Raw genomic sequence first — 24,497 nt, 5'->3', positions numbered from 1 at the left:
CACAGCACTGAATCCCAGTAAGGCCATAGAACATTTTAGTCAGCCTTTAACCCAGCCAGCTCCTCTCAATGGTGTGAAGATTTACCAGGAATGACATGGTTCAGATTCCACATCAAACTGTAGGTTAGGGACATGCAAGTCACTGAAGTGGTGTCCAATTGAAAGATTTGCACCAGACAGTTAAGCCACATGGAATTATTATTATTATCTCATATGTTGCATTTTGCCAATAAATTTATATGTACTACATCATATGTCGCCCGTAAATTTAGATGTTTCCAACTGTAAATAAATATGTAATCGATGATTAAGATAAAACAAAGAAAAGTCAATATTAATGACTTCTAATAGTCATCTTCAATTTGCTTACAATTGTTAGGGACTGCCTGATTTACTCCTACACACACACACACACACACACACACACACACACACAAGCAATCACATCTCATGCACACATGACCACCAACTACAGTATCTTGGGTTTTACTCCTACATTTGCTATGTTCTTCAGATTTCATCAAGAGGAGAACTTTTGAGGATGCAAGATGGTTCAAGAACTATAATTGGAAAACCAAGCAGTTATAAACTGTGTTTATGTATTACATTAAAAAACTAACTAACACTTAGCCTGTTTTGGGATAATTTATTGTACTTTGCTGATGTCTAAAACAGTTTACATAGCTGACATGCCATTGTTTTAAAAAAATCAGAAAGAGGAATAAAATTGTTGATCTTCGACTTCCAGAATTTTTAGTAATGATAGGAAATAGAAAGGTAGGTTTTGATTTTCAATGCAGATTCAGACATGTTAGTATAGTTTCATTTTTAAACAGCCTAATTTCAATTCCGTGGGAAGACTTCAAATATATGGTAGTAGTAAGGGTCATTTTAATTTGTCTAGTACTGGGTGGAACACAACACACACTTCATTGGCAATAAGGGCAACTAGAACAACTATTCAGACAGCCTACCTATGAGACAAATATTTTAGATCTTACAGCTGCAAACATATCTAATCAACAAAATCACCTTGGAGAAAGCACTTAATGAGGATTATTTGAGGAAGGTTGGAAGAGTACTTGTGTTTGATAATTGGTAGTACCCTACTTAAAAGACAAAATGGGAATATTTAGGTCAATTCTGACAAGTTATGGTCAAAGCTCAAATAAATAATAAATTGCACTATATATATCAAGTGAGGTAATAAAATATGACAATGCTTACTTTTGTATATCAGTATCACACAGAGAAGGCTGCAGAAATAAACCGTAACACTCTCAATTCAAAAGAAAACGTCACGAGACTGACAGAGAAGACTTAACAGCAACACATATATCTTTAAGAAGAGTTAGGTGTAAACTCATTGGCAAAATATCTTTCAGGAAGTTCCAGGAACTTATATCTCATGTAGAGTTGTTGAATACATTCAATCTTTTCATCCAATCTATCTTTCATTATATTGGTGATGAAACACAAGACAACATACAGAAGTCTGAAATAATATATTACACTTTAAAAATTCAGTCATACTTGATGGTCCTTAAATTGAAAATTGTATACACTGAGGAATTAAATACTTTATTAGTTTATTTTTCCCAAAAAAATCTCTTGTGAAGAAAACAGTCCCAAAAGTGGTAAAGTGTCTGTAACCTCTGTTTATAAGAGACATAAAGGAATGGATGCACAGAATTGCAGACCAATATTCATAACATTCACCCATTGCAGAGTCCTAGAGGTCATTCTAAAGTCTAATATAATGTAATTACTCACAAGAAGTAGCTTCCTTCAAAGAAGCATAGTGGTTTCATGAAATACTACTTATGTGAAACACAATTCATTTGTTACACACGTGACATCACGTACATACAGTAGCATTCAGGTGAAGAATTGGATTCAGTCTTCTTCAATTTCTATAAGATATTCCACATTGTAGACTGGTAACTAAACTGGAGGACAAATATTCAACAGAAACAAAAGTAATACCTGATGTGTCGATGAAAGTGTAATAAGAGCACCAGTGTTCTCAACATACATAAAATAAATTATCAGATATGGTGAGTAGCATTCTTCGATTGTTCATTGTTGTCTACAGACAGCTTTTGTCAGTAGATAATAAAAAAAAATACATACTGACTTACAAGATATTTCCACTTGGTCTACTGCTTGGCAGCTCTCTTGAAAGATGGATAAATGAGAGGCAATGCTCGCAAAAAAGAAATAATCTTATTACAACATAAGCTGTAATCTTCAAGAGCTCATCACATTGTTCTAAAACCTTGAGGTAATACTACAAAATGATGCAAAATGGAATAAACAAGTGGAATCAGTAGTGGGGGACACTGAATGGAAAATTACATTTATTGAAGGATACTGGTAAAGTGTAGCGCATGTATTAAGGAAACTGTAGATGAGAAATTAGTGTGGTCTATAGTGGAATGCTGCTTCAAAAATTGGCATCTAACAAGTATGGCTCACAATATATAGTGAAAGAATTCAGATGTATGCTACTGGGATTATGACTGATTAGCAGAGCCTATGTCAAAATGCAACATGAATACTCAGGTAAATTATTAGGGAATCATCGGAAGGAGGGTGACATTGTTCTCATGATGCCTTGGTGCACAAACAATAGAAAAACAATATTCAAGTTAGACAGTGCAATAATTCTACTGTCTCCATTGTAACTATTTTGTTTAAGAATCGCAAGAAAAAGATTAAAGACCTGAAGTTATGAATGGTATCACATAATCTTTTGAATGGAATATGAATGGAATAGGACAGGGAGTGGTTAATACTGATGTTAAGTGTATATACAGGGCGTCCCATTTATCTTGACCGCCCTAAATAACTGTTTTTCCAGATGCAAATTACAAAATGTTTCAAGCAAATGTTCTTTAGCCATCAGGGGGACATCAATCAGCATGACAGCCTTCATTGTAGCTTTGTCTTTTAAGAAGATATGAACAGCAGTATGATCTTTTTAAATGGAAGCCAGTATTTGTTATTTGGAATTCATTTCCTCTCCTAAAGACACATTCAAAAATGTATCACAGTTTACCATTCACTGAAACACAATGTTATTAATTACATAAAACAACATTGACTTGGAGCCAAGGAGCACAAACTCATCCATTTGCTGGAGTTGTCAGAAAACAAATGAAAACCAAGTAAAATCATAACAAAAATTGACTTTGACTCTCCTGCACCATTTCCCAGGAGTAGAGCATTCAAAGGTGCCTGAAAGTGGTGACACAGGACCCCAATACACTGCTGCACTCATTGGATGAAAGAATTATTTACTGCTTCCAGTGTTGCCTGCTGAAGAGAATTACAAGCAAGCATGATACGTTCCTGCATGTCCTCCGGAGTTGTTGGAATATCGCAATAGACATCGTCTTTAATGCATCCCCAAAGAAAAAAGTCCAGAGTATTTAAATCAGGAGACCTAGCAGGAGACCTGGTAGGATACCTTCAGTTCAGAACACAACGTGCACGCGAGGCATTATGTGTTGGACAGCCATCGTGTTAGTACCACATAAGCATTCTGGTTCTTAGCGGCACTTCATACAGAAGAGGAGGAAGAATTTGTCTGAGGAAGTTGACATACACTGTGCTGTTTAGACTACCATTGATGAAATAAGGGCCAACAATTGTAGTACCAAGCATCCCACACCAGATGTTAACTCTCCACTGATGCTGATGTTCCACCTGTCTAAGCCATCGTGGGTTGTCCTTGTATTTACCTGTCCTTTGTTTGAGAAAGAACATTCATCAGTAAATAGAACATTGGAGAAGAAGTTTGGGTTGGAGAGGATTCGCTGCTGTGCCAACTGAGAGAACTGTAGATGATTCTGGAAACCATTCCAATGCAATTCTTGATGTAGATGTACATGGTAAGGATGGAACTGGTGATGTGTAAGAATATGATGTACACTGGTTTTAAGAATGCCAATCTTGTGTTCAAGCTCTTGTGTGCTCACATGTGGATTCATAGCAATGGAAGTGAGAACAGTAACTTTGGCAGCTTCGTTTGTGCGAGTGCTACGACGACTGCGTTGCTGTGGGTTGAAACTTCCCATTTCCTGAAGCATCACAACAACACGAGAAAACATCTATCAGGAAGGTGGGTTCTTGTCAGGATATCACTCTCTGTACAGTTCCACTGCCTGCATAACACTTCGCTTGCCTTCAACAACAACAATAAAAGAAACATTATGTTGATGCAGTTTGTAGGAATGACAGCCTTTACTGTATGCCTAATCTACACAACAGTATTTAAAAGGACTAAACTACTGTTCTAAATGTACTCATACATAAGAAAACAGTGTTGCAGTTACTGTTCTGCCAACTTACATTCCCCATAGATGAGTAGCATTTCTACCTTCTCTTAGTTGGTGTACGTTCTACTCACACAACTCTTCAACTGACGATGGTTGATGGAATGATGGGTGTGCATTCTACTTATGTTTACATTTGTCCTCTGTCAATGTCAGCACATGGGTGTGTTCCATTACCCTGAGTACCTGCACTAAGCGCTGGGAGAATTGCTGAATAAATATTTTTACTGGTCGTAACTGGATTAGCACAGAAAATCATCCTGCATGGGAACAGGGCATGGAGGTATACAAAATAGGCTAGCATTTTCATATATAGATCAACACAATCGTGATATTCACAAACTGAACACAAATCCTGCTCCACAACATAGGCAAATGTATCAATTCAATTTCATTTTGCAAAAAGGCAAAATAGGTAAAGATTACCAGCTATCAGCAAGTGTTCCTAGAACCATTCATTGTGAAATCTCAAAACTGTTCCATTATTCGCCAACCCTTAACTCAAGTCCAATCCTGGTTACACTCTTGAACACAATGAGAGATTGAGAAAGGGTTGAGAAAGTCCTCTATGTACAGCTATCTTTAAGTTTCTATGTTATATTATCAACATATTCATTCTGTTTTATCCTATTATCCATCCAGACATAAAAAAACTTAATTAAATTTAAAAGTTTTTTTTTTTTTGCAAGGTGCTGCAGCTTTAAGTATGGATTATTAACACACATATATAGAAGAAAATGGTGTCTTTTTCAAACCTGTTAATGAATGGTGTCATTTGCAATGCACAATCTTATTTTTAAAAAGGCGTATATTATTCATTACCAGATTTCAGTGATGTGAGCAAAATTTATTGACAGTAAACATAAAAATTAAAACCATAGTATGTCACATATATGATGATACTAACATATGAGAGAAAAAATAAGTCTTTATATACCAAACCACAACTGGGACCGAGTTAAGTTAACAAAACAGAGCTGAATCTCAGAAGCAATAATGTTATTTACTTACAGTTTGTGTGATTTTCCCCCTCCACCACGTATAACACTATTGTACCTCTCACTTACTTCTATCTTATTTATACGATATTGCAGTGGCTATGTATTCTGCTTACAATGCAAAATTTCTTTGGACATGCATGCATGCTGTGTATTCTGATTATGATGAATGCATGTCCAAATGAACAGGCATTGCAGTGACCACAGCCATTATGAAATACATCAAATGAATTTGTGAATAAGGACTACTGTCAGTTGTAGAATGGAATGACAACAATGAAAATGTTTGCTGGACCAGGACTTGAACCTTGATTTCCTTCTTAGCACAAGCAGTCGCCTTGCCATTTGGCTATCTATGAACAACTCATGGCTGGACCCAAACTTTCATATATCGTCAACCATGCGTCTACAACCTGAACTTGTACATCCATTACCTATCTTCCCATACAGGTCAGACATTGGAGTTGAATGTCACTTGCTCAGTATTGGCAGATAAATATGATATTATGATGCCTGTGTTATTCTGGTTACGATGCAAAGATCCTTTTGGCATACATGCACTGTAATCAGAATAACACAAGCACTGCAATATCATATTTATCTGCCAATACTGGGCAAGCAACTTTAAAGTACAATGTCTGACCTGTATGGGAATAAAATATAATGGATGTACGAGTTCAGGTCGTCGACGCATGGCTGACAACATATGGAAGTTTGGGTCTGGCCATGAGTCATGCATGGATAGCCAAATCGAAAGGCGACCACCCACAGAAAATCAGGTTTGAGTCCTGGTCTGGCACAAATTTTCATTGGCAGCTAACAGTAGTCCTTATTCGCAATTGCCGATTCATTTGAGTCTTATTTACTTGTACCCTATTTCTTAAAAAAAGTTGTAGGTCAGTCAAGTTTGCTACAACTGATGTTTATTCAGCATCTGTTAATTATTTTTGCTGCTTTGAGTAGATATCTGATAATGATATGTCTGTTACCAGACAATTAACTGCCAATGCACACAGTAATCGTACTGGGTAATAGTGGCAGCTAGGGGTACTGCTCTGCTGCAGATGAAATTACCTACACAAACAGCAGCTCAGTTCAAACTATTAACTGGGTGTACTTGAACTTTAGAAAAGAAACAGTTGCAGAATTAGGTGCTAAATTGGTACAGGACTATTTTTTGTTATTACTCAGTAGCATTCAATACAATTTACTGAAAATGGATAACAATATTAAAGTCTACATTATTTGTTTATTACCCATATTAAAGCAGCTCATGCCAACAATTGAATCACATTGGAAAAGACAAGAACCTATGTTCAAATCCTCATGTAGCAGATAGTTTGTATATGTCATCACGGTTTATTCATATCAGAGTACATTGCAATAATAGGTGAAAGATTCATCTAAAGGTGTAGTGTTGCTATCTGAAGTCTGTGGTAATCAAGTCAAAATATTTTAATTCCACAGATGTGTATTATTCGTCGTACAATGAGAAATAGTAGAACTTTTCCAGTATCATCAAACTGAAATTGAAACATGTCTTTTATTATATCTTGTACTTTTATGTCTAGTCCACAACCAATATCAGCAGTGGTTTCAACTGAGAAAAAGAATAGTCTTGTGTGTATAATTAAATTTAAGATGGTGAAGTTAAACACATTTAGCGTGCTTTACATGTGAGTAAACCATAAAAAGTTAAATAGTGTAGTTAAATTTATTTTCAATAAGAATAACGTATTCTTGCTAACATATAGTATCCCACCATGCACTATATCATTATTTTTGGCAAAAACCAACACACAAACTTATATTTAAGAGTCACAAAAGTGGCGGCATTTTTCTTTCATTTTTGTCTGTGAAAAATAAACACTAAAAGCCTTCTTTAAGAGATGTAAAACAATATGGGTGAAGAATATGCCAAGTTTTCAGTACTTACAGCAAGGAATTTTCCAATTGGAAGCAGGTCATTTTCTTCACTCTTGAACATGTCAAAGAGAACATCTTCAGCATTCTTTGCTTGATCCTGGTCACGAGCACTGCAAAGACAGTCCTGTATGAAATCACGTATATCCATGTGTCCTCTACAGCAACAACTCAGAGACTGAGTGATACCTGGTCCATCATCCTGAATTATGTAACTTACAAGCATGTCATCTTATATTGATCATGTCACATCTAATATAGGCCAAGAACAAGTTCATATTAACTTAAACCAATAGCTTTCATATCTGCCTGTTACACCACTACTCACTTGACACCAATCAAAGATGCATCATGCACAGAGAGCTCTGGCGCTATAAATAAAGCCAATCAAATTGAATCACAATATCCTGACACCCCCACCCCCCCTCCCACCCTCTCTGTCTGTCTGTCTTCTTGCAGAGTGCAAGAATGGTAAAATGGATTTTTAACATATTTTACTCATAAAACTCAAATTATGAACCTATTCTAAAACTGAGAAACTGTTTGGATACAATCTTTGTACTGTATAGCTATAATGATGAATAGACACATGTTGTGAATTCATCTGCTACCAAGATTTCAAAAAATTACGTCTACTGGTACTTTATTTTCTTAAAAAATCTAATTTATACATTATTTTCCTCCATTACCTCACAAAGAAATGAAAGGAATGGAAAAGATTAACACGTAGAAGTCTCAGCAACAAAATGGATTAGTAACATTCATATGAACTGAGGAAAAATGTTGAAAACTGAAAATAAATTAACATTCAATGTTATATTTTCTGTGTAGCACATAACAGTAAAATTGAGGAAGAATGTATCAACAATAGGAGTGGGAAGTTTCAAACCAAGTAGATATGGCCATGGTTTTAAGGCAGCAGGAAGGCTACAATAGATTTTTTACTCCAAAAAATACAGTACAAAAAATAATACAGAGGCAGCAGGAAGGTTCAATAGATTTTTTGCCCACCCAATAAATCTATTGTAACATTCTTGCTGCCTCTGTATTATTTCTGAAACATAGAAAGATTGACACAAAAGAGATCACTGGCAATAAAGAACTTTCCTAACATCCACACCATTCAGAATGCAGGTCTGCTTAAATGTCTGAATTAGCTGAAACAGCCATGTTTCATTCATTAAATGCTGTGACAGTAGGACTGTCTTAGTATGATACATTGAGAAGTTCTAGTGCTTCTTGTATGTTATGCCTAATGTTTCTGACTATGGTGTCAGAATGATTACAGGTGAAATATAGGTAATATGTGGTTTTATTTCACATATGCAACAATTACATGTTTTTTTTGTTTTTTAAATCAGTGAGGAATTGATTTAACTGGTTATTGAAAGAGGTTTTTTTTTCCAATTTACTATGTGAAGTTGCATAAAACAGGATCAACATAAATACTTGTAGTTTGGAGAAGCAGGTCAAGGTCATAGGTGCAGAAGATGCTAACATGTAGCACAAGTAATGGAAATGATAATAAATAAACTTATCTCACAAGTGCACTTTATGTTTAACATAACTCAAGAGGAATAACAGAAAATAGGTGATGAAACAAAAACAAAAATGGCAAAGAACAAAATCAGAAGTATTGATATTATGTAAAGAAAAGTTGCTACTCACAGTATAGCGGAGATGCTCAGTCGCAGGTAGGCACAACAAAAAGACTGCCACAAATAAATAAGGCTTTCGGCCATTAAGGTCTTCATCAACAATAGACGCGGTGCGTGCACGTGTGTGTGAAAACGCTACTCCCACACAGGACTGCAGTCTCAGGCAACTGAAAGTGTGGTTTCAGTTGTCTGAGACTGCAGTCATGTGTGTGAGTTGCATTTGTGTGTGTTTTTTTTCTTTTTTTTATGTATCAACATCCACTGTTGACGAAGGTCTTAATGGCTGAGAGCTTTATTTATTTGTCTTTTTGTTGTGCCTATCTGCGACTCAGCATCCCACTATATGGCCATCCTGGATTTTCCATTGTTTGAAAACCGGAAGTATCTTTGAGAAGTCACTATCAAGTTGTTTTAAAGTTTTGTAAATAAAAATTTTACTTTGTATTTCTAAAATACGTCAACAGATTCCCAGTGAAAAATTAAGGATAAAGTACAGTTGTATCATAGATGTGGTTTTGTGGTTTGGGGTGAAATTAAGTTTTAGGTTCCCTATAACCAGTTGTGTCAGTCATTTCCAGTGTTGGAAAAAGGTAATAGCATACCATGTTCAGTGAGCTTTGCCCTGTAAAACCATGCAGTGTTTCAACTGACCTTTTAAGTTGAGGACAACTGTACATTATATCATAATAAATCACAGAGTCATTAAAAAGATTTAAATGTTCACTAAATAATATAGTTGACTGATTACACTTTACACAAGAAATTTTTAATTTTAAAATATTCATATTCTTTAGGCTAATATCATAAGAAATGATAACTGCATTACTGACCACTCCCTGTGAATAATTTTAGATATTGTTCTTGTCTTTTAAAAGGATAATTAAAATAGCAGTAACATGTGAGCAAGCATTACTTAGCTTGAAACGTCTAAGACATGCTGGCTACAAAAAAATTATCTGCTATAAAGAAACAGATAACAGCACAGGAAATAAATTGCCACTAACACTGTTTGAGTTTGTAATAAATTATTTCAAGGTGAAGAACCAAAAATATTAAACTTTTGAAATTAAAACACTGACATTAAATTGTTTTGGTTCTTTTATTCTGGTGCCAACAACTGAATTAGCAATAACTTTGTACAGTACTCAGTTTCTCAAATGCTATGTCTACTGGAAATTAAAAGATCATCACACACAGCTGATTTTTTTACATACGTAATATAACATGCATAAAGTTGTATGTCTAATGGCTGTTCTTATTCTTTACTTAGAGTTATCTCTTGCAACTAAAAATCTATGTATAACATTTAATATAGTGACTACGATCTAACATGCAGAGAACTGGCCAGAAAGCCATCGTCAAACATCTCAATACATTTTTAATAATTTACATGTCACTCAGAAGGTGACTGAAACTGAAAATCTATGTACAATTGCTAATGTTCTGTTACAACAGTCTAACATGCTGAAAAATGTCTAGAGACTCTAACACCAACACCTGTTTTTGTTTCTGCGCCATCAACTTTTACGTACACACAGACTTCTACTGCAACTGACACTATATGTGGAAGAGTTAATATTTTGAATGCTATTTAAAACATGCTGGAAGCTGTCTAGAAAGGCTCATTTTTATGCCAACACATTTCTTTTACAATTATTTTTTTACTTACATATAGATGTAACTGGTATCATGGATGAAAGACAATCCTCTAGAGAGTGTTAGATACATGGGAAACAAAATATTATTATTAATAGAAGCATAAAAAGATACAATTATGTTTTAACATTACTGTGTTATTAACTTTAAGGAAATTTTAACAGTGATAGAGAACCAGTAATCTGTTTAAAAGCTAGTATTTTTTGCAATGATGCATTCTAAGAATTGATCAGTGTTCTAAACAGGACAGAACAGAACACAGGGGTTGGCCTTGATATATAATTAGTTACTGCTGTCACTCAAGTGCTATGATTATTGTCTACTGAATAGGACTGTAAACCAAACCTGACAGCACACATCATATAAGGTCAAAAACATACTTCCATTCTCACCAAAATGCCTTTGTACTTACTTTGTTTGGTGGGAAATGCATGGTTAAAATGGTACATAGTGAAATACACCTTATTAACTACAAACCTGTTTCTTATAACTACCAAAAGTCTTTCATTACCTAAGAAACCGAGCAAGTAATTTCACAAAGCGGTCTGATCCATTAGTGTGTCCGCCCATGGTTTATTCAAATGCCCTCCACAAATATTCTATTTCAGATGATTATGCCCACACCAGATGGTTGTAACTTATGGAACTGGCAAGCTGTAGGTGCTAGCTGGAGTAAGGCTTTAAAGATACTGACTCGAGTATGTCTGGAAATATCTGTTTTGCTCCTGCTAAAATGCCAGTACACAAACATGTTTGTCCACGTTTTTAGAGCATCTGACTCCACACAGCTTGTGCCCCTTATATCTTATTTGAACTTATGGAATGTTCTCCAACTTGTATGTGGTACAGGAGATTCTATATTACAAAATATGATACATTAATTTATATTGTTCACATACTACTTATACAAAAAGTAATATACTCAAATATTTTCTATGACTGAAAGATTTACATATTTGTTTCAAGAGTTAAAGATAATAATTCAGTTAGTTATTCACACACATGTGTGTTACATGGTTTAATGACTGTTCATGACAGTCCTTATTTGTTTGACTGTGCACAAGAAAGCACTGTTAGGGTATCTGTTGACAAAATTTTAGTTCTATTTATTTTTTCAAATATTGTAGTTGTGATACAGGCCTACATCATTTCAGCTCTTGCTACCTCTTAAAATAATGATGGATTTCCTGTTAAGTATAATATGGATTACCTTTGGCCATGAACACTTAAGAACACATAGAATAAACATGTTTTTGTTGGTTCAGTGAGAGAGGTTCAGTACAGGATGGCACCACACGTCAGCTGAAGGACATTGTTGGCACAAGCTCATATAATGAGTCAAGCACACAAAAACATTTCTTTTGGTATCAGGCAGCTCCTAGCCTGCAGAATACTGTTCTGACTTGTAAAGAGAAACAGAAACTCACATATTGTCCAAGAAGGTGCAAGCATTATTGTGCTGTAGCTATAGTGGGAGAAAATAATGAAATGTATTTGTGAGGATAATGAAACACGGTGTCATCTCTTGGATGATGAAGTGCATATTTCTGTCATTTATTTCATAGCATTCTGTTTTGCTTGTGGCACAAAAGGAAAAATACAATGTTTTCACTCTATAATGTCATATGGAATCTTTTCTGGGAAAACTGCTTACTCATTGTTCAAGAAAACCATAATAATAATCACATGTAGAGTAAGCAATGCTTTGCTACAGACTGTCGAGGCAGTTGAAATACTTACACTTGCTCCCCAATACGTAGTCTCTCCCATGAATTTTATTAGTAAAAAATTGAATCTCTATGAAAACAAGTCAAAAAAGTTCAGTCATGATACCAGATATAACACTGAAACCCAGTATAATTTTAAAAATAAATCACTGTTGCAAAAATTTGCCAAGTAGTATTGGCATCATAATCTTCATTGCTTCTCTCAGAGCCCATTCCAGATACAAATTTCTTTTGGTACACCACATGATTGTACTTTTTTAAATAAGCAATGGTTTTTGGAAGTCAATAAATACTGCATCTATGTGACTGCCTTGATCCATGGATACAGTATGTGAGAAAAGTGTGAGTTGGGTTTCACACAAGCAATTTTTTTTGGAAGCCATGTTGGTTGCCATGGAGGAGGTTGCTCTGTTTTAGAAATCTCATTATGTTTCATCTCAGAATATCTTCTATGATTCCACAACAAATGGATGTCAAGGACATTGCGATGGTAATTTTGTAGATCACCTTTTGCTCCCCTGCTTGTAGACCAGTGTGGCCTATATTTCTTCCAAACACAGAGAACAGTCTTTTGTTTTAGGAATCAGTACTGGCTAAGGGAGTGGCTAACTCAGTTGCAAATTCTGTACAGAATCTTATGTTACAGGTATTCCATCTTCATAGCTTCAAATCTATTTCTACAGCTTCAATTCCCCGAACATTCCTCCTTTCCTCCCCCTACTCTCTCTCTCTCTCTCTCTCTCTCTCTCTCTCTCTCTCTCTCTCTCTCTCTCTTCTCCCCCACCTCCCACTTCCCTCCTACCCTTCTCCCCACAGAATGAAGCAGGGAGAAGGGCTGGCATTTCTTACTGAAAACTGAAATAATTCTGAAGTCTTCTAGAATCAGGCTACTTTCATTAGTAATACCATACAATTTTGAATCAAGAGTGTATAAAAGAAGAGTCACAAAAGTTAATTTGATTTGTCGCATTTTCTGTAATATAAATTTGCATGCTGATGTTACAGGTATCTCTGGCAGTTTCCCACTACAAATGTTCAAACATGCTGTCACATAAATGAATAGCCTAGTCTGCTAGTTATCAGGTACATGTTACATAGATCATCTGAATGGTTCTTTTATCAAAATGATGTGGAATGAGTCAATTTGTAGGATATATATACATGATTAGTGTTAGCATTCTTTTTAGTCCTTCTTATGCAACTACACTTTGTTCTGGCTACCATTTTTAAGGAGAAATTCATCAATGGAATAGAAGCAGTTAACTGACTCCGCTATACAATGGTATAAGCCTGGCTCAAAGTTCCAGTCTGCTGGTAGTTTGCTCCTACATTCCACATCCTGCTGAATTAATCCTTGACACAAAAGGTATGGCAGAAGATGACTTAGTCACAGCCTAAGAGTTGTTCCTAGAATGAATTTTATGCTCTGAAGTGGAGTGTTTGACAAACTGAAATGTTTTGGGAAATTAAAAAAAACTGTTGCAGGACTCAAACCCAAATTCATGTATTTCCAGGCAATGCTCTTACTGCCCAGATACAATTAATGGCACAGCTACAAGTTTCAGTCTGCCAGTTCTGCATTCAGCATAACAGACAAAATACAGAAAATATCATGTCATATGACATGCTATGCCACAGTTCAGCATCAGTGTTTGAAAAATCATCATATGCTTTCTCCCACAAAATTGTCTTCTGATGCTCATTAAGGCTCATGTTTTTTCCTGGTCCCATTTATCAATTCTGTCTTCAGTATTTAACTCATAATTTTAAATATTCATATATCCTCCTTCTTTCACTGCCACTGAGTTCCGCCTTTTCTTATTTTCCATATCCATATACATTTATTTATGGCTGTGTATTCTTTCATTCATACATCTTTCTTTGTCCTTGTATGTATGTATCTATCTATCTATCTATCTATCTATCTATCTTTTTTTAAATTTATCTTTGTCCTCAACTTCCTTCTTCCCCATTCTGTTTCCCATTTCCTTAACACATGTTTCTACTGGGTGGCTGTTTCTATTTCTCATTGTAGATTAAGATCACTTACACAATCTGCTGCACCTCATTTACCATCCTCACAGCAAATTAAAGCACTGAAGTGGACACTGCTTCGGTTCCATTTCAAATTTAAGTGGTGATATGAGCAAAAACTGTTGTGTATTCAATTCAGACATAAGCAATAATGACAACATATCTTATAATGTACCTCATATTATCAAATAAGCTCAAAGATGAAAGGTAGGATAATTACCTGAATTCATTAAAGATACTGGAAAAATAAAAATGAGGAACAATTACAATTCAATATAACTTTTCCTTTTATCACAGCAAAAATCACATCTAATTCAGTAAACATGTATAAAAAGGATGAAAAGAAAATGAGTAGTGATCAAAGGCAAAAATTAAGAATATGATTGCAAACAAGAAAAGACATGCCAACTTGGACTGAAGTAGATTGAAATTAAAAATATGCCCACCCAGCTAGGAAGAGAATACTGTCAAAACAATAAAGAAATTAAAGTGATCTTGTGAACACTTTGCTGACTTGGGAGGATTACTGAATACATCTGAACAGAATGCAGGAAACAGGTGCAACAGTAATTAAAAAGTAGTGGTAAAGCAACATAAAAAAGTGTCAGTTGGAAACTCTGGAAGAGGAGATAAATGCTTGTATCTGTGAAACATTTACCAAAATACAAGGGCACTTTTAAAAGTATGCAGAATCACCATCAGCTATTAGCACTATTGAAATGAGGTTCCCATATAATAAAAGTTCATTCTTCTTGAGTAAGCATCTGATGTGTCAGTGCTCTGAGGAAAGACCTGTGGTGCAGACATCTCTCTGTTGTTCCTGTGTAGTGATTTGTGATGATGAAAGAAACTGAGATTTGAGCAGTGATTATGTACTTCATAAATAGTAGTATGAAAGCAAGGGACTCTGCTTTTCCTTCAAATTCAACTGTTGCAAAGTGAACAAATGAGTTTAAATTTACTCAGTACAAGTTAGATGGTGATCTGCATAGTGGTCGCCTAAGACGTGACACTACCCAGAAATTATTGCAAAAGTGGTTAAAATGGTCATGAAGAATTGCCAACTGAAATTACAAGAAATTCCTGAAGCTGATGGATGCCGTCTGAATGCCCATATCACATTTTAACAGTGGAGTCAGAGATTATAGAATGATCTTCTGGATGGGTGCCACAATTCTTAACGCAGGATCAGAAATGCATCAAAATGGAAATGTCTGTCCAGTGTTCGACTCATTGTCAGAGCAACGAACAATGTTTTCTGTGCCAGTCAGTCATCTTGGATGGTGTCAGTTTTCTGGAATGGAAAATTGGTTCTGCTGATAAATTATCTTCTCACTAGTCAAACTGTTGTGGCACAATACTATTCTAGCCTCCTGAACCAACTACAGAAACAGACACATGAAAAAAGGGCAGATTTAGCAAGGAAGAAAGTCATGGCTACACAGAAGTGTAACTGCCATGAAAAAATACATGAACTAAGATACAAATTGTTGCCACAACTACTTAATTTGCCTGGATTGGCTGCATCAGACTTGCATCTCTTCCTCAAACTCAAAGTTCTTCTTCATGGATGAAGATTCATTTTAAATGAAGAATTGACAGCTGAAGTTGACAGGTATTTTGCAGGCCTGGGGAAATCTAATTTTGAAGATGGGATCAAGGCATTGGAATATCACTGGATGAAGTGCATTAGTGCACCAGGAGACTACACTGAAAAATAAAAAAGTTTCACTGAGGTAAGTCTTTTTTCCATTCCACCCTGAGAACTTTTCACACTAGCCTCGTAGTACAATCTGAGAAGGAAGTTGTGAATTTGACTGTAGTTGTGCACAGTCTGAAATGAGAAATTTCTTTGATGCAGAGTGCAGTGATCATGCTAGTACTGGATGTTATTTTCTGATTCTTTCTATTTCTTCATTCATTCAGCTGTATTTATTGTTCACCAATTCACAGCTATCAATTTTGAAGCCACAAGGCATTTTGGTTGGATCTGGCAACTAAGGTGTATTCACAGTTGTTGACACACAGATGTATGTACAGTTTCCTCTAGCTCTCCCTCAGATGTACATTGCCCTACATAAAAAAGTGAAGCACCAGAAGGGAAGGAGGAAACAAAATGAAACTTTATGGGTTGAGAGGGTATGTGATATTATGTCACTTATTACAAAATTACGTCAAATTTTCAGAGAACTTGACAGAGTGAGCCCTCTTTTCAGTATGATGTTTCATTGTATCTGGCCAGGATGCATGGACTGATTTGGTTACAGTGGGTGTCATAAAGCTGTTACAGAATCCCTGAGAATTCCAGGTGTGAGGAGGAAGATGATGTCAAGAAGCTCCTGATAAATTAATGGTGAGCTGGGGGGCAGGAAGGGATACAAAAACAATAATGATGTTTCTTTCCTCTCAGATGAGATATACTACCCATAAAAGGTTGTTTAACCACAGTTTTTAAACATCGATAATTGTGTGGTAATATTATCATACAATTAACACACTTTGAAATATTAAGTCTTATAAAATTTGTGATTTATAAAACTCAATAAAATTAAATTTCAGTGCCAGGTTAAATATACAGTATTCCCTGAGATTTTATGAAAATCCAGAAATTAGCTGAAATTTCCTGTTTTTTCCAGGTAAAATGTAATTCCCTAAAAATTTCAGGCTTTCCAGCAGAATTGTCACCCTGTGTTGTATCCTCTCCTGAGGTAAGTTGGTGCACAACTACTGTAACTGGTCCTTCATATCCTGGATACTGGTACTGTGATAGAGTTGACATCGGAGCTGGTCCAACTCAGGTTCTATCAGGGACAGATCTGTGGATCTTTCTGGGCATGGACATTGCTCAAAATCACACAGGCAGTTCACAGAGACATGTGTCACATGTGGATGAGCATCATCCTCTTGCAATCTGCACCACGATACTGTCAGCTGAGAGGAAACACACAAGGATGCAGGAGGTCTGTGTCCTACTGTTGTGTTGTCACAGTTCCCTCAATCACTACCAGCTGCCACTAGAAGTCATACCTCTCCACACCATAAAGCCATGCCAGGAGTAACACTACTGTGCTTCTCCAGAATAATGGAAGAATGGGGCCTCTCTCCACATCACCACCATACTCGCTGATATGTGATTAATCTATAACTTTATCTGTGAATTGTTTTCATTAGAGCAGGTAGATTGCAAACTCTTCAGTCTTGAAGATGCTTTCTTCAATTAGATTTGCTAATCTCTGTAATGATGTGGTGAGGTCACTCTAGCAAAATACTAAAATGCAAAAAACTTTTACACATCATTCTCAGTAATGGTTTCCACACACTTTCTTAATTTTTTAGTATCACAGGCACCTTCAATTTTCAGTAGAAGGCTCTTCCCTGAGGAATTTTAGTTGATTGTTACGCAGTCAATCATGTATACAGAATCAGAACAGCTGTAATTTGTCAGTTGCTATGGATGAGACATTTCTCTCTCATCATTTGAAATGTTATCAATACCAATACTAGCTCTTTCTCGTGCAGCATAAAACTAAATATAAAGGAATACTTCTACAACACTACTACACAATAATAATTTCCTCAAAAACTTCAAAGGTGTTGAGCTATATACAATAGTTACCTGGATTGAAGTTGCCCTGTCTCTGGGTTATACTTTTGGAATTCTTCAACTGGGGTAAAAACTTTTGCGATGTGATGTCTTTGTAATTTCTGAAACAATTTACACAGACAATAAAATAGAAGATTTCTGTGTATAATTTGGAAACAAGATTTAAAAACAAGACAGCAAATTAAATTATAGAAAAGCTGGATGCATTTACAAAATCATGTTAAAATTTCAGATGATCTAATAATAAACTATGTATATCGATAACAAACAGCACCTATGCTCAAATGCTTCTCTCAGTATGTGCCTCACAAATAAAGTGCAATGACTGTTACAGCAAAGACAAAAGAGAATCATAAAAACCCAAACTAACATTCTGGAACAGGAAACAGGCCAACAAGTCAAGAACAGTCGAAGACTGACTGAGTAATAAATAAACAAAACGGAAATAAATACTGTATATTTCCCATTTAATGTCTTATAATGAGCAACTTGAAATTTTTACCTCTTTCCATACTATTTTCCACTCTTTTCCTATTTAGTTGTAGAAGAAGATGTTCCTAATAGCCAGGACTTCAGGTACAGTATCTTGTGTAATACTTTTTCACTTACTATTTTATTTTTTGCACTTCTTTATCATTAGTCCCACTAAATTTATGCTATATATGGACATCTCATGCAATTATGTTTCCTCAGGAATTTTTTGTTAACAGTGAAGAAAACAGGCAAAATAGAGATATTTATAAAATTAATTAAAACAATTATGTTCTGGAACATTGCTTCTTTGTGACAAAATAACACTGATCATGTTAACACTGCCACTGTCATTCATTGCAGCAGTGGAGAAGTTGCTTTGGTAGCTGATACATTGCACACTGAGTCATGCAATTTCACTGATGCAACTACAGAAAACAGGTAGACTTTCAACTAGTTCTAAGTGGTGTTGGGGGGGGGGGGGGGTGGAGGGATTAAAATTGATTGAAAAATTATGTCAAAGGATCCCAGGGTGTTAGAAGTATCAATATAGTGTCCACAGATATAATAGCTCTCCCCTCCTCCCTTATCAGTTCTCTGAATGTTTTGATGATGCTTGCCATGATTCCCTCTCCTGAGCCAGTCTCTTCAGGTCACACCTAATGTCCTCAATTATCTATTCCAATCTCACCCTTCCACTATAATTTTTGCCCTCTATAGCTTCCTCTAAAATCATTGGAGTTATTTCCTGATATCTTCATACATAACCTGTCACACTGTCCCTTCTTTTAGTTAGTGTTTTCCACATAGCCTGTTCTTCACCAGTTCTGCAGATAACCTCCTCATTTCATCTCTTATGAAACCACGTGGCATACACAATATAACTGCATCCATATCAGCACTTATACACACTAAGCCATTGAGCCCAGAGAGAGGCCACAACAATGTGCAGTTGCCACACAGATGGGATAGTAGCATTACTCATTATATGAGCATATTATGCAGTACCAAGGCAACAGTTCATCCTGTGAAGCATTACAACTTCAAGGAATTACAATCAGCCCCACACTGTCATTGCACAACTATTCTTCATTATATTTCAGGCCAAAACAGACTCCTTATGACCAGTATTCTCATACTGAATCTTTATTTACTGGAGAAAGCACTGAATCATCAGAACGTTTTACATTTTTCAGTTATGATTGATACTGTCCTTAGTAAACATAATCAGTAGTCTCAATGTTCATCAAGGAACCTCTTCTTAACTGTTGCATGTCAGCTTTTCTCTTCAGCCTCCTGTAGCCAGCATAAAGCTGTATATGCAGTTCTGGCATATGTTATATAGTGTTTCATTGCAATGCACCTAAACTAATATTTTGTTACAATGTGTTCATTAATTCATTATCCTGGACTGTTGTTAGAACATACCAAATTTCAGTTCCTGTTCATCTGCTGAGACGTGTCCTTGGAGGATTTTATTACAACAAAAATATGGGCCAAATGAGCAAAACCAAACAGCAAATTATATATTAAACTGCATATATTAATTCTTAATGACTGCACCTTTAAACTACAGTATTCAATTACCATCCAGTTATCCAAAGTGGGCACGTCTTCCCAGCCACAATAGCTATTAGTAACTGTGGCTTCTACTGTATCAGCAGTTGTCTCATGTCACCTTAGCAAGTGATAGACACCTCTAGAATTATCTTTAGATGCAGGTGCAACTTTGCTGGACCACAGTCTAAAACTAATTCATTGATTACATGCAGAGGAGATTGAGTGCACCCTATTCTAAGCCCTCAACCAAGAAAAAATTGCTGGCAGTAAAGGGAATTGAAACCAGGTCCTCCAATTGGCAATCAGACAAACTGATCACTCAGCAATGGTGGCAGACAGTTAACAATGTAATGCTCTTTTATACATCATGCATTTTCATATTTCTTTTAAAGTCAATGTTTTGAAAAAGTAATTTTAAATTTGGTTTTGTTCATCTGCCAACACTTTCCTTTTTTCAGTGCAAAGCAATGTCATGATGGTTTTAATGAAGCCAATAGGTGATTACAAGCAATTATTGTTTGAGCTGTTTTTTTAACAAAATAGTTTACTTAAAACAGCCATCACTGTTTTAGTTCCTAAAATCATCATGTTTAAAACTGTATTTTATCCATCTACTGGATTCTTCAGTTTCTCTATATCATTTTATTCACCAACACATGTCATCCATGAATATTACAGTGTGCCAATCTTCAGTACTTAAAATTTTCTTCCTCCATAAAAGCAATGGTGTTTGCCACAGTTGATCTATTGACGGTGAGACACAGATGTGAAAAAAAGAGGCTGGGCTCAGAGTAAGGTGGTACATGTACATTATCTTGAACTGTAGAGTCATTGGCAACCTCATAACTAATTATGTGTTTACAGATACAATTAACCACTCTGGCTGCCAGTTTACCCCGTGGAATACTGCCACCATCTTTAGCGTAATGTCTGCTTCTACAAGGAAACTACCACAAAATGGAAATTCCAGTTTGTCTGAGGTGACCCTATTCACTTTTGTAACCTTTCTGTGCAAGAAAGAAAATGCCGAAGATGGTTTGCTGACTTCCTCAGTATCTCATTCAACATAACACACCACATTGAGCTAAATATGTGCCAGTGTATGAAAGGCAGCACATAATTTTGATATGCTCAATTGTTCAAACCCCTTATTGTACCCTATTTTTACATTACTCATTAAATTCTCTTTCCGAGGTATTGTTTAAAAGCATTTTTTCAAAAGATTATATCAAACACTGCGGTGACAAATGTCATGCGGTAGCAACATACACTTCTATAAATGGTAGTGGTATCACGCAAACAAGGTAAAAAAGGGAATTGCACTGGCAAGCTCTCACTTGTATTTAGATGATTCATGTGAAAAGGTTTCTGACATGATCATGGTTGCAAAATGTACAGTAAGAGACTCTGAACACAGGATGGTAATTGACACTAGATGTATGGGACATTCCATTTCAGAAATTGTCAGTAAATTCAATATTCTGAGATCCACAGTGTCAAGAGTGTGCCAAGAATACCAAATTTCTGGCCTTACCTCTCACCACAGACAACACAGTGACCAACGGCCTTTACTTAATGACTGAAAGCTGCGGCATTTGTATAGAGTTGTCAGTGCTGAAAGACTAGCAAGACTGCATGAAATAATTGCCGAAATCATTGTGGGACATACAATGAACATATCTGTTAGGTCAGTGTGGCAAAATTTGGGGTAAATGGGCAATGGCAGCAGACAACCAACCCAAGTGCTTTTGCTAACAGTACAACATTGCCTGCAGTGCCTCTTCTGAGCTCATGATCATATCGGATGAACCACAGATGATTGTAAAACCATGGTCTGGTCAGATGAGTCCCTATTTCAGTTGTTAAGAGCTGATGGTAGAGTTTGAGTGTGGTCCAGACCCCACAAAGCCATGGACCCAGGTTTTCAACAAGGCACTGTGCAAGCTGATGGTGGTTCCATAATGGCGTGGCCAGTTTTACATGGAATGGACAGAATCCTCTGGTCTAACTGAATTGATTATTGACTGGTAATGATTATGTTCAGCTACTTGTAGACCATTTGCAGCCATTCATGGACTACATGTTCCCAAAGAACAATGGAATTTTTATAGATGACAATGTGCCATGTCACTGGGGCACAATTGTTTGCGACTGGTTTGAAGAATGTTCCGTACAATTTGGCCACCCAAACCACTCAACATGAATCCCATTGAACATTTATGGGACATAATTGAGAGGTCTGTTCATACACACAATCCTGCACCGACAACAATTTCGCAATTATGGATGGCTATAAGAGCAGCTTGGGCCAGTATTTCTGCTGGGGACTTCCAACAACTTGTAGAGTCCATGTCACATCGAGTTGCTGCATTATGTTGGGCAAAATGATGTCCAACATGATATTAGGAGGTATCCCATGACTTTTGTCACCTCGGTGTACTGTGCAGTTAATTCTTCACCAGCATAGATTTTTTTTTTTTTTTTTTTTTTTTCCCAACTGAAAACAGCATGTAACAATGCAATCAGTAATTTACTCGTACTGGCAGTGGAATGTATTCCTTTCATATTTCATGCTCAATGCATAATTATTTCATTATATTGATAGTAGCATCACCTGTTCTACGGAACTTTCACAGCTGAGCATGCCTTTTTTCCAGCAGGGGCATTGTTTTGCTATTACATACAACCAATGACCATGTGCAGTTTAGTTGCACCAAAAAATGTTTGAACAGTTTGCTGATGTGATAAAATATGAGCTTGGAAGTTGTGCATCAAATGGTAGAGCAACAGTGAGGGATTATTCATTTTATTCACAGAGAATGCATGTCATTACCAATGAAATCAGTGGATAAATCAGTATCATTATTCTTAGTTATTAGAATCTGTTGGCAAAACATGTTTTTTTTAAATTATTTTTTTAAATTATTTTTTTAACAGTTATAAAGTCTATGGTTGGCTGTCATAGCATGAAGGATTAATTTGGAAAAGCAGTACTGTAATGGAAAACTTATGAATATGGAATAAATATAACAGTTAATATGAGGATGGTTGGGCTTAGGCATTGTTAGGAAGTGTGTTACTTGCCAACAATAAAAGAAGTGAAATGTTATGTACTGTTACCCTTTTAAAGTAACATTTTTGCACCTAAATTTTAGGAACTTTAATATTCATAAATGAAAAAGATATGTTTCTGTTTAGGGAATACAGTCAGACTCTGTGTGAAATGTGTTCCTGTTAACCATCCCTTACCCATGTCCAATCATCATAAACTAAACAGTTGAAATGAATGATGAGCAAAAAATATTGGGGAAGGGAGATTACAGGCAGCAAGTGAACACAATAGTTTCTAATGTTTCTAACTCAGAGACTGCTGCCACTCAGTTTCAAGATTCTCATCAGTATCATCATACCTATTGCCATTTGTTCTGTTAATTTTTCAGCTATTTGAAATTGTTGTAATTGAAGAATTTGTTTTATGTTGTTCACTGCAAACATCTGTTAACATGATCATAACACACCCAAATCTCAAACTAAGGAAATGTGTGTTGAATGCTTATGGAGTATATAGAGTGAGCCAGCTAAGACAGGCCACCCCAAATATACTTTAAATGATTAATTTCTTCAATCTGCTGTTTTTGCTAAGTGATAACAGACAATGCATCCAATTTTCTAGTACACATGTGTAATTTTTAACGTTTATAGATAGCAAGTTATGACACCAATCTTTACTTTCTTAACTATATACTCTTTCACATGACTGGAAAATGCCTTGAACGAGAACTTCAGTGAAACAACATGTGTGGAACTTGATCAGACAGTAACAAGGCAACAATATCACTGTCCCACTATAATGAGAAGAGGTCGTAAAAAAACCACAAGCAAGCATGTGACTTAGGTAAAGTTCATATATTTATTAATGTCATTGATGTATCAAGTAATGAAAATGGTGGCTTCGAGCTTTGGTACATATTGTTGCACCATATCCTAGTCAGACGCATTGAACTGTCTAGTGCCAATGCAGCAAAATGACATAGGCAGACAGTTTCTGTCGTTGTGGTGAGCACACACCATGAAGTAAGATGATGTATTCAGAGCGCAAGAGCACTGCTTCAGGAAGCTGATGAAGTGGAAGAAGCTAGCCTGTGCCTCTGACGGGTGAAGCTGGACAACACTGCAGCTTTAGCTAGGCTAATTCAGGAGCTGATTAAACAACAATAGTCATCACCACTCAGGGGCAGTACCCGGCTGCTATGACCTGTTATCTCTTCCAAAGTGGGATGCTGCTACCAGAGAAGTACTGGCCAGCAGACTTCGACAAATAGTCCCACAAATCAGACCTTCATTCTCAGATGTACTCAGTTGTTCTCAGGTGCTTGCTGATGTACTGTGTACATGACCATATCGAGGTGTACATGATACCAACCACTGCTGTCTCCATCTGCTGAGTTCAAGATAGAGACTACTGCAGTGCTTGATGAGGTATCTAGTCAACCATGGAATTCATCTTCAGTAGCAGCAGGCCTGTC

General features: G+C 36.2%; 1 protein-coding gene across 4 annotated transcripts in view; it reads right to left on the bottom strand.

Moving 5' to 3' along the window:
• LOC124624733 (glutaminase kidney isoform, mitochondrial) overlaps window positions 1–24,497 on the bottom strand; it is a 127,224-nt gene that overhangs the window by 86,121 nt on the left and 16,606 nt on the right. For 2 of the 4 annotated variants that reach the window (XM_047149125.1, XM_047149127.1), the window contains exons 2-4: window positions 17,953–18,041; window positions 10,589–10,627; window positions 7,275–7,374 (exon numbers count right to left, since the gene is read on the bottom strand). In XM_047149125.1, the coding sequence (XP_047005081.1) occupies window positions 7,275–7,374; window positions 10,589–10,627; window positions 17,953–18,041 (228 nt within the window). The remainder of the gene's footprint in view (window positions 1–7,274; window positions 7,375–10,588; window positions 10,628–17,952; window positions 18,042–24,497) is intronic. The other 2 variants (XM_047149126.1, XM_047149128.1) reach the window with 1 other exon arrangement.

The sequence above is a fragment of the Schistocerca americana genome, chromosome 1 (assembly GCF_021461395.2).
Source record: "Schistocerca americana isolate TAMUIC-IGC-003095 chromosome 1, iqSchAmer2.1, whole genome shotgun sequence".
Classification (NCBI taxonomy): Eukaryota; Metazoa; Arthropoda; class Insecta; order Orthoptera; family Acrididae; genus Schistocerca; species Schistocerca americana.
This window is presented reverse-complemented; position numbering and strand designations above follow the sequence as displayed.